The 20,348-nt window shown below is 22.5% G+C and overlaps 1 protein-coding gene across 1 annotated transcript in view; it reads left to right on the plus strand.

The window, feature by feature from the left end:
* Positions 1-20,348, plus strand: part of 5-HT2B (5-hydroxytryptamine receptor 2B) — an 82,793-nt gene that overhangs the window by 10,500 nt on the left and 51,945 nt on the right. The window contains exons 3-4 of the mRNA XM_011500872.1: positions 2,821-3,064; positions 7,555-7,758. Coding sequence (XP_011499174.1) covers positions 2,821-3,064; positions 7,555-7,758 — 448 coding nt within the window. The remainder of the gene's footprint in view (positions 1-2,820; positions 3,065-7,554; positions 7,759-20,348) is intronic.

A 20,348-nucleotide genomic window follows, 5' to 3' on the forward strand; every position in this document is an offset into this window, starting at 1 on the left:
CACATCTACATAATGAAACAAATAAAATATAAGATAAAACAACAATAGATAATAAAATGTGTCTAAAGTTATTTAAGTTCGCTTTAGTAATTGAATTGTACAACTAAAAGTGAACTACAAGGATCTCAATTTATAAGAAAACTAAATAAGAAATTGGTGTTAAATAAAAAAAGAACAAATTCGAAATACGTGGTGGTGACACTCTCAAAATTTTTTTTATAAGAAATATGGTAAAACAGGTATTTATATATATATTATTAAAAACAAGCTTAGGATATCTTAAGATTCTCAAATGTAATAAGTTACTATAAGATTATATCACGAAAATAGAGTTCGTATTTTTCTTTTCTAAAGTAACGATGATACTTAAATGCGTTTCATTAAATTTTTTATATCATATAATTAATTATATTATTTTAATATTGTTTTAACATAATAAGAAAAAATTAATAATTATTATTAAAGTTATTCACATTTTATAGCCTATTATTATAAGTAATATATCAATGTAAAATTAAAATTTATAATGTAATATAAAATGCTATTGAAAATAAAATAATGTAATGTAATAAATAAATAGTAAAGAATATTTTTAAGAATATGTTACAAAATTATTTAATAGACCTGATATTACTACTATCTTTACTATTTGGACTAATATTTGGAATATTAGACATTATTAATTTACATGATACATCTGAATGTTTATATTTAAGTTAACAATTTAATAAACCAATTCCGAATATCATTTAATAACACTATATATTATTTTATTATTCTTATAATAATTAAAACATCATTCATACATTTTCCTATATTATAAGAATGTATTATTATTTTATAAAAAATAAATTCTGATTTATAATTTATATCTTACAATATTTAAATTATAATATATATAATACTTAAATAAGTGTCGATCTTCTAATAATCCTTTAATATGCTTAGAATGTACATTAATTATTAAAATAATAATTTAATACAAAGTACAATTGGCTTTTTAGATTTGTCATAACATTTTAAAATAATTAAATATTATCGTAAACAAATACATATCATTGTACTGATCATTGTGCAATTTTATAAAATGTAAATTATTCAAGATACGTATATTTATCGAAAATTAATTTAAATATGTATGTATGTACATGAAAATTCTATTGACTAATCACTGAAAAATGCAGAAATATACTGAAAAAATATGTCTTCACAAACACAGAAAAAATTATTGAAAATAAAAAAAGGGATTTTAAATACATCAATATCATTCATTAACTAATAAATATATTTTGAAATAAACTCGACTGTAAAACTATTTTGGTAAATCATTTTAAAGTTTCAAAAATAGTCTGTATTCACTATAAAAACTTTTATTGAAAGTTTATTTAGTTAATTATATTTTAGTTTCATTAAACTAAGAAGCTCTATGATAATACATTTCAAAATGAAAAGTTTCCATATGAAAATGCTAAACAGTATGATAGCTTATAATAAACTTTCGTAATTTAAGATATAATTGTTTCTTCGAGATAAACTGAATTTATTACATTATTAATAATAAAATATGTTCAATAAAAAGTACTTACTTTTAATAAAAGCAAAAAAATAATAATTAGCTAAATTTTAACACTTTAACACAATTGTATTTACTTAATTCCTCATAAAATAGACAAACTATTTAATACAATTAACATGTTAAAACTTATTTAAAAGACACATCTGGCAGATACTTTAAATTCTTGAAATAAAAATACAGAAATAAATTGAATTATTTTTCAAAATATTGATATTTACATAGAGGACAACGTAGAGATTTAATTAATATAATCTGAAAATAATAATGAACATTAAAATTATACTAGTTTCTGTTCATAAAATTGACGAACATATATTTATTTAGGTAAAATTATTTTGAAATTATTTAATTAAAATATATTTTGAATTTAATCCTTATTTGTACATTATTAAATTGTTTTACTTTTATTGTAACAGGCTTTATGATTTTTATTATTTTAGTTTGGACTAATTCTATCTAAAATTGCCTAATTTTTGTTTAAATTTTATAGAATTCAGTATATATATATATATATATATATATATATATATATATATATTACAGTACTGGAATTCTTAACTTTATAAGAGCTTAAAATATTTGGGTTATTCTTGATATGATATATATGTATATATAAAGTATTATATATATACATAAAGTATATCATTATTTAAAACTTGTAATACTACCAATCTTCCCAAAGGGTAATTAAAAATTTGATTATCTTAAAAAGAACGCAGAATGCTAAATATTATTCATTCATAAATTTATATGTTATCAATATAATAAAAACTCTTATAATTAAAAAAATAATTGCTATATTCTGAATGTATTGTATTAATTGTCCGCACATACTATAATGTTGATTTATTTTTCAATTTTTTTATTCACTTTCTAAAGTTGAATAATGCATGGTAATTATTGTTGAAGAAACATTTCCGTATTAAATAGTAAATATATCAATGCGAGCCATATATTCAATACATCTTAGATAAATTTTATTTTCGATTACTCATTTGCTTGGAAATATTAAGATTGACTTCACACTTTATCATAGTAAAAACTTCGAAACTCAATGTTGTGAATATTTTAAAAGCACTATATATTTTTTAGGACCTTTTTTTCATTCCGCTTCCATGGAATTACAAATTTACATTTACTATGCAAATTACAATAATGATAAAGTCACCTTTCAACATAATATAGTGCAATAAAATCAGTTTAATACTGAAAAGAGCAAAAAAAGTAATATGCATTTGTTTTAGATACTACGCTATTTCCAAGCCACTAGACTATGGTGTCAAGAGGACGACCCGTCGCATGATCTTTTACGTGGCCTTCGTATGGCTGGGAGCTGCTTGTATAAGTTTGCCCCCACTTTTCGTTCTCGGAAATGAGTACACACAGTCTGATACGGGGGTGTCACACTGCTCAGTCTGCCAGAACTCGGGATATCAAATTTATGCAACCCTCGGTAGCTTTTACATCCCGCTCTTCGTTATGATTTTGGTAGGTATCACATTACTTATACAATAATACGAAAATTAATTAGTATAAAATTGTAACTAATTTTCGTCCTGATCTATGCAATACATGTTTTTGACCAAAGAGACAATTGTCACATATTTTATAAATCACATTCCAAATAGAATAAGTTTAGTAGAAGTATCATTGTCTTTATATTTTTAAAATTGTATTTCAGCATAGGAAATTTTAAGTGCAAATATCTTTTAAAAATACTAAAATTATAATAGCATTTCCATTTTAATTTCTCTTGAATATCTAATTTTATGTAATATTGTATATTTATATATTATATGTAATAAATTTATTTTGCATATAATTTATATATTTATTTAGTTTAACATTGGATAATTATTTTTTCATGTATTAACTATAATTTAAAATATATTACCATATTGGTAAAAGTATTTCAATAATTGTATAACGGTGTTAGCCATTAATTAATATACAGCAAAAATAGGGAAAAGGAATCATATATAAGTTTTTAACGAAAATTTTAGGGTATACTAAAAATAATTATATTAAGAACATAATTTTAAATATTTGTGTTAATTGTTCTAAATAAAGCAAAAATTTGGTTGATAATGAAATATTTTAAATATTTATTAATTGTTGCAAATGTTTTTAATCCCGTTACATTAAAAAATACTTTCGGGACGATTAATATAATTGAACATTAAATAAAAATTGGTAACAATTATCGAGAAAATAATGGTTAAAGTAAAAAATAACGTGTAATAATAAAAAGTAAATTAGAAAATGTTTTGATAATAAAATGTGTTTATTATTGGAGCCCAGCAGGTATTTATAAACCATAAAAATATAACAATTATAAATCTACAAATATCCCTCTTAAATCATTAACATTATTTAGTACAAAGTAAATTATAAATTATAAATTTATTTTATATCTTGATTTATAAAAAAAAAAGAAGTTTAACTAACGAACATCAATGTCTTTACTCTATAAATAATACTACCATTCGTCCATACTTATCAAACATTATCAGTGATTTTTATGAATTTCCGTAATGCAATAGAAAATGATGAATAACCAATGATGTAATAGTTGTCTTTAAATGGACCATACAAATCTGGTACTATCGTTACTTTTATATACGTGCACATGTTACGAATTTTTTATTAAAAAATCAATACGCATTTACTTTTTTAAATTTCAACTAATAATTACTAATACCTACAATAATAATAAATAATACCTACAATTAATAAGTAAATTATGACATTGCTATTTATCATATCTTATAGCTTACATTAATTAATTTAAACATACATTTTAATTGTTATTATTCATTGTATATGTACATAGTGTAATTATTATTGGCTGTATGTATACCTAACAAAAAGAATATATGATTATAAATTTACATTAAAGGATTATTTATAATAATTTATAAAAATAGAATAAATACAATAATTTATATGAAATTCCCAAAAATATTTTATATTTAATATATTATAAAATAACTGTTACAATATTTTAGCATTATTAATAAAGAAAATTTATAATACAATTAAAATTGCAACTTTACAAATTAAAATGGAAATAAATTAGGACTCAAAATAAAAAAATGCAAATATTAGAAATTAATTCCCTTAAAATATATATGATTTATACTTCATGTAATACTAAAATTGCAATTAAACCATTCAAATATAGTCTTAAATCGTATATACTGAAAATATAAAATAAAAAATATCATATACGGCCTTTGACTATAGATGCTTTAAAATAAACTTTAAGTAAGAGTATGAAGACAATATCAAACTAAAAATTAAAAATTTCTGTAATAAACAATTACTCTTTAAGTATTAGTACTAAATAAATTAGTATCGCTTTGTGAATCTAAAGGTATATATTTATAATCGAAAAATATATGATTAATACATAAGATTTGTAATTCTTTTGAATTTTTCGCTTTTATTTTCTTTTGTGTATTTTACCTCGTGCATTCTTATTCATTTTTCAATTTAATGAAAAATTCTGTAATAATTCAGAAAAAATATTAACTGATCACTTTATTAATTTTCTCAAAATTTGAATTACGTATGATAAATTAAGTTTACCAGATAATTAATATCTAATTAATTGTTTATATCATTTTTATTCGAAATCTTAGTAAATATTAAAGATTTAATATTTTAAAAATAGTCCAACAATATAATATTTGTTCAACATATAGATGTACACATATTAGAAATGATTGAGTGAATATATTCTCATCCTCCTTAGAATACAAACAATAATAAATCGATGGCATGATGTGCAGTCTACGTAAACGATCCTAATCCGTTTTGGATAATCGTTTTGTGATCTGTTAATTCCACATTTCTATATATATGTATCCAATGATTATTCATATATCATTAATTTCTAATTATTCATAATGTTCTGATAATATCCATATAAAATAGGAAAAATCCATAACATATTAACGTAAAAGTATACCATGTACAATTAAATATTTACTAATAACAATAATTTAAACCTATACGTAATTATATTAAATTATAATACTACCAAAAGAAAAATATTTCGTTAGTTAAAAGAAATAATTGATTTTTAACTATGAATATTCGCTTTGATATAAAAAAAAATATTAAACTCAATATCAATTACAACGAAAAAGTGTGGAAAAATAAATTTATGATATTTTGAAATATAAATATTAAATCAAATGAAATTGTAAATTATATATATCTATGCAATGAGATTTATGGCTCTATATTAATAAGCAATTAATATTAGTAAGTGAATAGATATGTGTCTATAAAAGATCTTCAGATATGAAAAACACAATAGTCAATAAGATTAAGCAAATTTTATTTTAACAAATTGTTGATAAATTTATTCATTTCTTGCATTATTTATGTCATTACTAATTAGGCTCTTCAGTCTTATTAAATGAACTATGTATATAATGAATTTATTTATATAACGTTTATTTCATAAGCAAAACAAATTACCAGTAAATAGTATAAAGTAATTGAAATTATTGTGGTGGAAAAATAAAAGTAAAATAAAGACTAATTTTAGGAAATATTACGTAGTCTTTTCGTAGAATTAATATAAATACATAAATAATAAAGACCGAGTCCTTAACATAATAAAACATGTTCCATTTTATATTAAAATTACGGGATACAGATATAATTGATACACAGCCAAGTTTATATATAATAAATATAAAATAAAAGTATGAAAAATCTTAATGATAAATAGCGACTGAAAATAAATAAATAGTCAAGGCCAAAAGCTATTGGCTTTTATATTATTGACAAAGTTTACGTCGGTGTATAACTAACGTCTCCATACAGAAGTATGGATAATTGTTATATAATATAAATAATCGTACTGCTTAAAAAGTAGTTTATTATTGAATATTAGATTTCGGCACTCGTGTAATTGGATGCCGTGTGATCAGTTTTTGGCAATGACAATACAAATAATTATAACAGAGCTGAAACCGAATAAAGGATTTCAAACTAGAGACAAATCCTAATAAATTTACTGTGGTTTCAGTTGAGTAGAATGCGTATACCTACACTCACCATAAATATTATAAATGACTAAAACATTTTATTTTGATCATACATTTCCCTCTATTTCTCTACAATTTTCATTATTAGTCTCTACTAACTGTTAATTAAAAATTTGATGGTTTAATATAAAAATTATCAGTATATTTTAGGTATCTAATGCCGTATAGTAAAAACTGTACAATATACGAACTTAATTATGTAAGGATAAGATAAGACTTTTAATATTTATATATCATATTCGTATTTTATTATAGATAAAATAAACTTATAAGTCACATTTATCAGTTTAAAATAAAATAACCAATATAATGTTTACATCAAAAGATAGATTAAATTTTTCTGTGAATTATAAATCATTATAAATTTGGTACGAACACATAACTAATAAAAAATATTGAAACCTTAATAATTCATCGTTTCAAATATTATATCATGTGTTTAAATAAAGACATTTATAATGAATTGATCCATCATATTTTTTAAATGTATAATTTATCAAATTAAATCATTAATTTTCATTATTACATGAGCACATATCGTAACCAATTATTATGAAATTCCTTTAATAAATAAATTTTAATTATAAATAGTTTTAATTTTATAATTAAATTTGTTTATAGTTTTGACAGATTTATATACTTAATTGCTATATTGTTTGCATCTAAAGTGCACTGCGGAACAGCTTTAAAATTAATTAACGTAGTCGATCAATTATTTCGGGCAACCAAATATTGTTAACAAAAGAATACTGTTGACATTTATATTTTACTAAATATTACTAAATAAGTAATAAATATTAAATATAACTAAAAACTTTAAAATATGATCTTATAATAACGTATTAGAAAAATTTAATGTAAAAATTTGAATTAATGACTCCTAAATTTCTTAAACTTTCTTAATCTTTATAGGTTTATTATAAGATTTTCTGCGCTGCTCGTAAGATTGTATTAGAGGAGAAACGTGCCCAGAGTCATCTCGAAGCGTATTGTCACTTGGACATTGAGCAACAGCTTCCAGCACCTATTCTTCACCAGAAGGCCAATTCTGATATGCAAACTACTCGAGGAACTTCGCCCATCGAGCATCACCGAAGCTCCAGTGCGTCAACAACGGTAAGCTTCGCTGAAATTTCAACTGAAATAATAAGATAGAAACAGATAATGTAATCTTCAATCTATTTGAACCTGTTAGGAACCTTAAGATTTGTTTCAGTTCTATAAGCATATGTCTACTATTGTTTACAATGTTATTTGCCTCTAAAAAGAAATTGCTTATAAGTACTGGCGGTTTAATCAATTTACTTTTGAATTAAATTTTTTTAAATAGTAATAGTTAAATAGAAAAAATTAAAAATAATGGATAGAAATAAAAAAAAACTTATTATTAATAATAATAAAGCAATCCTTTTTCAGTTCTAGAATTTTATAAATTTGAATTTAATAAAAAGTTGGGCTAATTGGGCAAAAACGTTTTAAATTAAAAATAAATATTTTTAATAGTATAGCTGTATATTAGAAAAAAATATGTAATAACACGAACAGTTATCTAATAATTTAACACGTATTCATATGCATTAATGTCAAGAATTGATACACCTGATTCACTCATATATAATCTATTCGTTCAGTTCTTTAGCCCTGAAATTATATCTAACGTTTCAAGTGTTATGCCTTAATTCGCCAGGAAGTTGAGAAATGTAACATTGCAATCTCTCCCACTCCTTTTTCTCTTCTTCATCACATTTATCCTGTTTGCTTTCGCCTTTGTCTGGTCGAAGACACGCAAACACGATTGAGCGTCACAAGCACTCAGCGCTATCACTTTGGAGCCGCTCTTGACAAACACACAGTACACTAGCTTCGGTATGAATATACTAGACAAACGAGGCCACTTCTCTTCTCTCTCCACAGCTTCTATAAGCGTTAGCACGGGATCGTACGTACGGTGCAAGTTCAGCGAGCGCCAAGTGCAAATTCAAGAGCTTATATGGTAGCGTTATATGTGATCGCGTAACATATTATTATTGATTGTATAAAACTTAATTATGGCTAAGTACATAATAAACGAAATTCTTAAAGATGACAGTCTTTAATCACCTAATATATTTAAGTATTTAGTTCACGATTTTGTCCCACTTGTACGGCAAGTAACATAAATCACTCGATTCTTTAACTTGAAATGCTTTTTAATAATAGTATTTATTACTTTTAATTATTGAAATCTTATAATTGTATGCTTTAAAAATTGTAATACTTTAGTCATCCTTCGGTCAAACATTTCTGGTGTTTTATAATCACGCTGAACGATGTATTTAATATGAATTTTCTACCTGCTTATATTTAAATATGTGCCAAGTATACTTTCAACGATTTTATTAAAGTATTTGAATTTTTTTTATTAAAAATTTATAATTTCTGATATAATGAATAATACTGAATAAACCATAAAATTCTTGCCAATTTGAAAAAATAACAAAAAACATAAAATCTGATGTTTACACTTTATACGTTAACAAAATAATAATAAATTATTCGACAAAATTATAGAAATTCGTGGTGAAAATTCAAATTTTGAGAAAATAAAATGAGAAGAAGAAAAACAAATAAATCGAAAACATGCATTGTAAACCTGTCCTCAGTTTTTGAAATAACTTTCATATACACAATTCAGAATTGTTCTTGACATTTTAAGAGTCGTATACCAGTACAGTTAGTTTCTTCATACTTCCCGAGGTTATTGGATTTTGGTGCAGTTATACGAACGAAAAGACTAAGGCTTCGAGAGAGTATCTTCGATGGAAAAAGTTTCATCCGTATTTTCTGCATAAATGCCGATTTCCCTTCCTTTCCTTTCATCGCGTTAAACCTTTCGATCTTTACTTACTTCTCTTATAGACACGTGAACACCACAAACTCTTTATAAAAATCTGCCCACGTTATTTTTCTCATTTTCCACTCTTGCAAAAGACATTTACGACCAATAAAGAATAAAGAGTTTGGCATAAGAAAATCAAAAAAGGAAAGACTTTCAAATTGATGTCATTTTATCGGCACTCTAAAATCGACGGGTAATAAAATTTTTTTATCTTACATACCCACGTACGTTTTGCCAATGATATAAAAGAAATAAGCTGGATGCATTAGTGAACTAATGTTGGTTGAGCGTTTACCTTTACTCAATATCTAATCGATGCGAAATATAATTCTAGTTACGTAAAATTGTTATTTAATAATATTTCACTAATAACATAATAATTATTAAAATTATTATGAATGATATAATTTTGTCAAATGAATAAAATATCTTATCAGAATTCATTAAATAATATCAAATTAAACCATAAATTAAACAATAAAAAATCAATTAAGCAATATAAAAAATCAGAATCAATTAAACAATAAGGTAATAAGAGTTAAGATGATTTGTGCCTTGAATCCACGATAAATAAAGTAAAAATATTCGTATTCTTCTGATTCATATATAAAGTTTTTAAGTATCACACTACGATAAAAAATTATTAGATATAGCGAGAGTATTTTTTCAAAAATAAAAAACATAGAACTATTTGATCAAAATTTTTATAGCTTATACTAGCAGTAATAAAAAAATCATTAAAATGTGTCTGTGTTTGTTTGTGTGCGTTCGTGAGTACGTGCGTGTGTGTTTGTATACTTGTGTGCGTGTGTGTGAGAGGGGGGGGGGCGAGAGTCTGTCAGTGCGAGAGTGTACGTGTGACGCCTTTGAAATAATTATGGAATATATGAATCGTAATATTCATTTTCTATTAATTTTTCTATGGTATCTTGCAATGTATATGTTATAATAAAAAAAAGTAAATATTTGAAAATTGTTTAAGAACTTAAGAAGTACTGGAATAATTCATAAAATCAAATTGTTATGAATGAAAAATTTTAGTTAATCGGATGGGTTGGTTTAGTGGAAGAAGATTTTATTGAATATGCAGTAATAAAAATCATATTCAATGTATGAAATTTCATAAAACATGTTTTCAAGCAATACCACGTGATTATAAATAATATATAAATAGTATATAGATAATAAACTAATAATACCACTCTATTTGTAAACAGCATTTTATTATGTTCATATGTGCCTTTATTATCTACTACAAAAATCAATTCGTTAATTTTGCTATTTTTTTCTTAAATTCTGTTTATAATAACTAATTATTTATTGAATAGAATAAAATATGGAAATTTACCCTATAAATATAAATAATTATTCTTGAATACTATATTTTCATAACTTAAATAGATATTTTTATTGCTAAAATATTCAATATAGAAAAACTTATATTAAATATGAATAATGTTTCATTTGAAAAAAGCAGATCAACTGATAATTTGGTGACTATTATTATTGGTTTTATTATACGTCCATTTTTGTAAATATAGGCTTATTAAAAAATTAATAAAACAATAAATAATAAACAATAAACAATAAACTTAGTAAAATCCTAAAATGCTACTTTTTAAATAAATTCTTCGCCATATTTATGCATAATATATGTAGCCATTCTTGTAACGCAAAAGATTTTCCATACATCACTTTTCTCAAAATAAATAAATATTATATGATCATTCGTAGCAAATACAATTTATAAACTATTTTTAAAATATATTCAGGATAAAATGAAAATTTTTATTAATAAACTCTAATAATATACGTATTCATATTAAACTGAATCATATAATTGATTATTTTATTTCTATAGAATACTATTTTCGTTATTTTAACATATATTATTTATTGAAATATTTTATTTTTTCATATATATGTATATGAATATACATATTCAATTAGAAATATGTTGATGTTTATTGTCAAAAATTTGTCGACTAAATATATTAATAATGATTGTATACAAACAACTATATTAAATTAACGATATAAAATATTTGTAATAGCCGACTTCAATCACGAATCCAAAAAGAATAAAATATTTCGCTTAAGTCAACAGTGGTATTCTGTAAACTCAAAATAATAATAATAATAATAATAATAATAATAATAAACAGCATATATATATATATATATATATATATATATATATATGCATACACATATTTAGATATATTGCTTTAACTTGTAAGCGTTACATAGGAATCAGCAATAGAGAAAAATAAATTTCTCAAGTACAGATTCCGAATGAATTTATGTACGAGTAGCCGTTTGAATTAAAATGTCTACATTATAAGGCCATAAAACTCGAAGTTTCAAGCTTGCAGTCATTCCAATCATTACCTTGAGGGCTTTGTACAGTTGCGATAAGATCTTGCTTATTCAAGTGTGATTCTGCACGGTTACGTTCTCAAGCTCAATAAGTTCTCGTTTTCCCAGCTCTCAATGTATCCCCACTTGAATGCAATAATTATTCATTTCATTTACTAATCGAATCTTAATAACATTTTGTAAGCATTTTTAATTTCGGTAACTAATTTCTTTATGTTTTTATTAATAATAGATAAATGAAATATATGAATAAAAAGTATGGTGAAATAGATGCTTCAGTTGAACGAAAATAGATACGTCTTTTTAATTAGGAAAAGATAAAAGAAAAAATTTTCAATATCAAGATAAACGTTCTTTTTTAATACTTTAAAATGAATTTGTTCTTTAGGACAACAAATTCCTTCTACATTCCTTTTCTTTCAGTTTTAATTAATTTTTTTTCAGTATAAAATAATATTTGTTTTTATTATTATGAAATATATATATGTATATATATATACATATATATTACTATAATAATAACTTGCCCACCTTAAACCTTAATATGCTAAATATATTTTGAAAGACAATGTTTCTAAGGACAAAAGATCTTTACATTGAGCTTGTAAAAATATTATCATCGAGTACTTTAGAATTTTAATACTATTCAAAACGTTTTCTTTCTAACTATAAATACACACTTATTCAACATATAAACGAGAATAGATATATTTTAATATGGAAAAATTATATTTTTCATTTCAATAGTTCGTGATTTTTTAGTTGAAACTTTATATTAATGGTTTCATTTTGATTTCTTATCATCTAATAAATATTCATTTAATTTTCATTATACACTGCATTCAAAATATGTATCAAAATTTGTTTACTAATATGACAAACTACTTGGTAAATATGATCAATACCCATAAAGTTAATAGAAACAATTTATGAATGAAATTACTGAAAATTATTTTGCTAATATATAGAAAAATGAGCAAATAAAAAGTAAAAAAACTGTAATAAGTATAAACTTACAAATGTATACTTATATAATTATATAAGGATATTATATAAGATTGAGATATATTTGAAAGTGCAAAAAGAATTTAAGTTTACGTATTTCAATTCACATTGACCTACTGAACTCATCAATGAGTTTTTTCTGGAAAAAGCAAAGATATATAAATTAATTTAAAAAAATTAATTTAAAATTAAAAAAAGTGAATTCTTTTTAATATGTTGAACAGATTATTAAATTTTTTATATTTTCTCATGCTGTTTTATCATCAAAATCTAAAATGAAGCAAAATATTTTAAATGTTCATAAAATGAATTCTTAAAATCTCGGATATCTTTACCCGATTGATAATAAAATCTTATCCTTTTGCTAATATCTTATATTGCATTTAAATGCATATAATAATCCTATTAGTATTATATAAATAATATATAATTTATATAAACCTTCAGGATCATAAATAAAATAAATATAACTTTATTAATAAATTTATTAATGAAATTCCCGAAAAAGAAACGATTAAGATAGATCAGAGATTTGCATTCGCCTATTTATATTAGAAATCAGTATTTATAATAACCATTTAAATATTTATGTACAGTTTATTTACTCTAAAAATAAAATTACATATAATAATAATTTTATATATACTTTTGAAATATTTATGTTCTGTATTTTAAATATATAAAATGATAACATTTCAAGGGTTTTATAAATAATTTTTAGCCTTTATATGGACATTCCTGAATTAATAATTAACACATTAAAACTTGTTCTACGTATCAATATGGAAGTCCATATAGATTTAGAAACTAGATTTTTATATATTTTATTACTTTTCATGCTTTTTATAGTTTGATACAATTGACTATGTACAAATAAAATATCATAAGTATTTTTTTTTGTATAACAACATAATATTGAAACAAAAGAATCTGACAATAAACATACAACGTATATAAAAAAAAAGTAATTACACATTATCCATTTGATAAAAAGGAGTGTTCAAGCTATTATAGCTATTTATGACAATCAATTGTTTATTAATAAATATCATATTTTCTATTCCATAAATTTATTCTTGCAGTTTGGTTTAGATCACTCAAAAATATAAGATATCAAACGCAGATTATATAAAACAAAAACCAAGTAAAACCTATGTTCAAGCATTTCCTTAAGCTATCTAAGATATAAAAAGAAAATTAAAAGAAATAATATTTATTAAATAGAGTTTTCAATTAATGATATATACTTCATATAGTCACACAAATCTAATAATTTGTAATTTAATATAATTAAATATATTTGTTGTTTATACTAATTATTAAATATTAAATAGTTATTATCACTAGTCATAATATATTTATTCTGAAAAATTTATTTTTATTTTTCAATACATTATAAATTATATTAAACAAATTTGAGATGAAATTTAAACAAATTTACCATACAAATGTCAGAAAGGTTAGATATTATAAAAATAGATAAAATTTAGAAATATTAGAAAAATTTAAATATATTAATTTAATAAGTATAATAGAATATTATTCCTATTAATTAAATAATGTATATAATATATTTAATAGGAAATATAATTACATTAATTTTATTATTATATTAAAAGAAAGTTACAGTCTATAGACTACACAAGACAAACACTATGCAAATAACTATCATAAAAATCAGTCTTCCAAAGAAAGAGAACGAAAATAAAAAATTCCAATACTTAAATCATGTAGTTAAATATATTCTATACAATAAAATAAATATATAAATTCATTTATTATGAATATTAAAAAAATTGTTGTATTAAGTCTCATTTCTTTTTTCTAAAAATAATTTCTTCGTGTAAGAACATTATTAAACATTAAATTAGAAATAAATGAGAATATAAGTAAACCTACAGAATTAGATGATTACTGTTTCTATATTATTGTCATTAAAGAAAATAGGAAGAAAAAACATCTAATTGGAAAAAAGAAATGTGCAAATAACGAAAAAAAAAGAAGAAGAAAAAAGAAGAAAAAAAATTGGAGTACAAAAACGTACTAAAAGATACAGCACATGACTTGACTGTAATAATCTGCAGAATCTATGTACCCTGTTTTCTTTTATTTTTAGCTCACAAGCATTAAAAGTTAACGATATCGTACAGTCGTTTTTTCACCACAAAGGGATTGAACCGAATCATGATGCCTTCACTAAATACAAGAATATATGGATATTTTTGTATGTATTGTATCTTTGTCTGTATTAATAACTTAGAAATCTTCTGTGGATTCTTAGATACAAAAGACACAAAATAAAAAAATGAGATGGAGTAAATGAGTATTAAAAATGAGAGAGAAAATTATATAGAGAAAACAGACTGGTGCTGGAAATAATAACGATTGATAACAAAACCCGTATTATTAAATGTAATTATTGAAAGATAATTTATAGTCAAAATGTCTTATCACACTTCCCGTGAAATATGTGTTTGCAAGCAAGAACATTTCAACCATTCATATTCGATCATCATTCGATTATTCATTCGCATTCATAGTATAGAAAACTTAAACATAAAGATTCGATTACACATATAAGAGAGAACTAAAAATAAAAATATTTAAAATTATATGTTCTAATTTTTATAATCAATGCATCAATGTTTAATTAATCCTTTGGTATTTAGGCTGTTAGTCTCTGTTTTATTTTGATAATTATGTTATAAATTAAATTTCAAAATAGTATACAATATAATTATCATAGGAAAGTATCAATATTTTAGAAAAAAATTGTATTTTTAGAATAGTTTAATTAATTTTTAATTTTTCTGGTTGCTTGATCTAATAATTAAATTGAAAGTAAAATTTACGATTTTTAATAATCACCATATCCAAATTTATCTCTTTTTTATTCTGCAATTAACTTAGCGTAAATGTGCGATGTTTAATTATTTTTAATAATGAAATAAGATTTAAATGTACTATTTTGTATTAATTGTTCTTATCCACTTTTGGATAATACAACTTCGTATAGTCATAGAAAATATAACATTGATGAATATGCTCTGCCGCGTTTTTATAAAATTATGTGTAAAGGTTTCATATTTATGCATTTATAAATAAAGTTATAATATAAATATAATAGATGTTAAAAATTATATAAATCAGTTCACATCTCTTTTTTACAATAATATATAAATATGCATTTTAATATATATTTCGAAGGTAATCTTTAGGTTTTCTTTAAAAAAATTAATTACTCAATGCGTTCACTTGTTCTCAATTTTACATAAAGCTTTTCCTCTTTTCTACTATGAAAATATTCTACTGAATTCACAACAAAGACATTTGTCGAAGATGATGATATTTATGTTTATTTTTATATTTATATGTTAGAACATTTATGACTAAAAAATTTCTTCAATATTTATTTATCTTTCATCATCTCGTCACAATTAACTTCTCAATTCATCAACAACAACTGGCATCCTTCCAATTTTCTGCTTGACCCTTTACTCTAGGTAATCGTGTCTTTCCCTAACATATGCTTACATTCCTTCCTGCCACCCTCTGAGCCCCTTTTGAGTGACTTCCTTCTCTTACATACCCTCTCTACAGCTCTGCTAATTCAATTTATTTTAAAATTAAAGTACATAATATTACGTTTTAATAAAGAATTATAAGATAATTGGATGAAAATATAATTCAATATTATTCTAAACAATACGTAATTTGAAAACATTTGTTTACGAATTAATTATGTAAATAAAGTAATAATATTATATATTCACTAGAGAATAATAAAATCACAAAATGTTCTTCTTTCATGCATATTATAATCAATATGATACGTGAAATCTGTGTAAATATATATCAACATCATTATCTAAATATCTGTAATATTTATTATTTCCCTATCATTGTAAGTATTGTTTAAATAAAATACACAATTAAAATAATAATGATCATAATTAATAATTAATTTATATATAATTGTAAATATAATAAAACGAACATGCATAAATTAAAAATACAACATTACAATAATTATTATATCCACAACAAAAGTATTACTTTTTAAGTATACATTTTTTTAAACATTTTTTCGTAAAATATGTAATTTCTTTGTTCTACGCCTACTATCTACTAAGTAGATAGTCAACATTAGTTAATTTACTGATTATATATATATATACATATATATATACGCATATATATAAATATACGTATTTTTTTATTGAGATTTATTAGAAAAAGTTGAATACCATATTATTGTGCTGTATTAATTTTTTTTATTAGTATAAAAACAAGTAAACATCTTACGATTTGAATATTTTCGCATTCGTCTTTCACTTTTTTTACTTCTCAATCTTTTGATGGTAAACATCTAGAGTTTGAACATGATACTTAAAGCTCTATTAAACATATCTCTTTCGAGTATTCCGTTTCTTAATCATATAATTTTTTCTCATTTTCAAAGATCAAAGGGAAAATTCATTGGATTAAGAAATGAGACGTAATATTTCAATAAAAAAGGCTATCCTGTGGTTATTTTAAATTCACTTTGTTTTGAATTAAATTGAATTATTAAACACTCGTAAGAAATGAATAATATGTTTTTCGATTAGTCAATTAATATAAATTTTATATAACAGATGATAACTAAAATGATAAAATTAAATCAACGCTCAATTTTAACTGAAATCTATTATTATTTATAACATTCTTTATTAAACTGCAAAATTGAAAAATTTATAGTTTGCGACAAAAATAATAATATAATAATATAATCCACAGAATTATTCAGAAAATCTCTGAAACACTTGTAATAAAAGAGATTTAACTCGAATAAAGTAGTTTAATCTAAATTTAATGTTCTTTAATATAAAAGCTGAAATAAATATTATTTAATTAATATTCAAACAATACAATTACGATGATACATTTTGTTTAAATTTACTATAATATTACTCAAAAAAAACTATTTTTATTTAAATTATATACTTATATCTGCTCATAGTAATTGTGCATAAAACGTTAGACGTGTTTTGAATTGAGGCACATACTTGTGTATCCAACTATACTAGACCTACAGCACTATGAAAATCATTGCTTTATAAAGCTTAGCTGCTATATGTCACTTCAACTACTTCTCCTTACTTCAACTTAATGCTGCATAATGGAGTAAGTACTCTCTTCCTTTAATTACAGATTAAATTCGAGATTTATTCGAGAACATGTCAAATAACTTCGTAGCGTTTGATATTTTGTTAAGGTAAGAGATGCATACTTACATATCTTACTTCCGCACAACGTCCTGTGCGGGTGAAAACATTTAATGCAATAAGGTGATTGAAATTTTCTATCCTATTTGTACTTTGCATTAAATAATGAGTGGTTAATTCAAGTGCATTCCTTTTTTATTTTTAATCTACAAATATCCTTCGATATTTCGAAAATGAAAGCTAACAGGAAATATTACGTGAGTAAAACTTTATAATACACGATAAGTTTACTAAATTGTAATGATCATAATTATTGTAACACATATCAAAATAGAAAATAAATAAGAAATAAGACTAAAAAATTATAGAGTAATTTGCACACGATTGAAAAGTAAAAGCAATAAATTAATTTAAAATGAGAGAAATAGATCAAGTACGATTTCAAAAATTCACAAAACAATTCAATAAAACTAAAATAAAAAAAAGTCGTTCTTTGCTGAATTTCAAATATCTTTGTGCTTATTTTTACCCATTTAAAATCGATGCTTATCTTTCCTTATGAATACTTCTATAGTTAATAGATACATATGAATTCTAAAAAGGTTCTGTAGGAAATCGATTCGTAGTTATCCAGATTATTTTTATAGTCAAATAAAGATATCTTATTCTTCTTAGAGATTCAAACATTTTTTGAAGAAATACCATCACTTTAATATGAGTTGTTGGCATTTATTCATTAAAAATAATAATTAAAATATAAAAAATGTTATATATTGTATATTAAATAGTGGCTAATAATACAATAATGTTTGATTTTTTAATAAAATTTCCATATAATTTAAAAAAATATATTCAACGTTTTATTATGCATTAAACAGAGAATTATGAAACTGAATTTCATCTGAAATTTTAATATTTATTATTTGAAATTTAAGTAGTAATGACGCAATAATTAAATTTTTTAATTTATTCTGACTTCAGTTTGCATATTCTTTTATATAATCCCTTTTATTGGAAATGAAAATTTTTATTTAATCTTTACTTCAATATTTTTCTTAAATAAATTATATAAAATGTTTAATATATAATAACAAACTAATCAGAGATAAAATAAGCGATATATCATATAATTAATTACAATAAAAATTTATTATATTACGAACATGAATTAGTTACTTTTATGACTAGTTTGGGTAATGTATTATTTATTATTTACAATGTTTTAACAGTTTTTCACTATAAATTTTTTCAAAGAATTTATAACATAAATTTTAAGTAATTTTCCAATTACTTGCAAAATTTTCAATTTCTCTTTACTTTGAATAGATAAATAGAAATTTATCAAGTAAAATTAAAATTTTATTTCTTTAAAATATATATTTTTATAAACTAAACAAACAAATTTTTAAATCGAATAAAAATCTAATGTTAAAGTTGAGCTTTTTATACGAAATATTAAATATTAAATAAATTAGATTAGTAACAGCTAATTTTATGTTTGTAAACTATCTAAGTACTCATAAATCGGCTCCTTTATTCTGTAAAAGTTTCATAAAGAAATCTTTGGATAACATGATTAAATATAATTGTATTAAGTATTTTTCCAATGAATTGAATATTTTATTAAAAATTAAAATAAAAGGGATACAAATTAAAAAAAGAATTCTTTGAAATTAATAAAGATTTTTTTTTAATAATTAATAATATTTGAGTAAATTCTTATTAATTTCATTGTTATAATCATATTTATACTCGAACTACCCGTTTTAATATGTAATTATCATTCTTTCGTTAATACCTACATTTTAGATTTCATCCTGGTCAGTTACGTTCTATTTTAATGAAATACTTAAAATCTACTCAGAATAAGATTTACTACATATTAAATTATTTTTTAAATTCATTTAATACCCAATCTGTACTATATGCCTAAACATTATTTCCTCCTTTTTTGTTAATTAACATCTCTTTTTCTATTAATTATATCATTCTTGTGTTTATTAATTTCGTGATGCATATGTATAATTTTATTTGACACGAGTACAAATGATCATGTCTTCCTAAGTATGTATATTTCCAAGTATATTTTTATGCGGCCGCGTCTTTCTAAAAATACAAAAGCAGGAAAATATATATTCATTCGCCTTTATTATTCTTCCTTTCTCAACTTTAGTGAATATAGACGACCTGCTTTACTAAAATTGTGTGCGATATGTTTAAAAAACTTTAACAAGATT

Source organism: Ceratosolen solmsi, unplaced genomic scaffold (genome assembly GCF_000503995.2).
Source record: "Ceratosolen solmsi marchali unplaced genomic scaffold, CerSol_1.0 scaffold27, whole genome shotgun sequence".
Taxonomy (NCBI): Eukaryota; Metazoa; Arthropoda; class Insecta; order Hymenoptera; family Agaonidae; genus Ceratosolen; species Ceratosolen solmsi.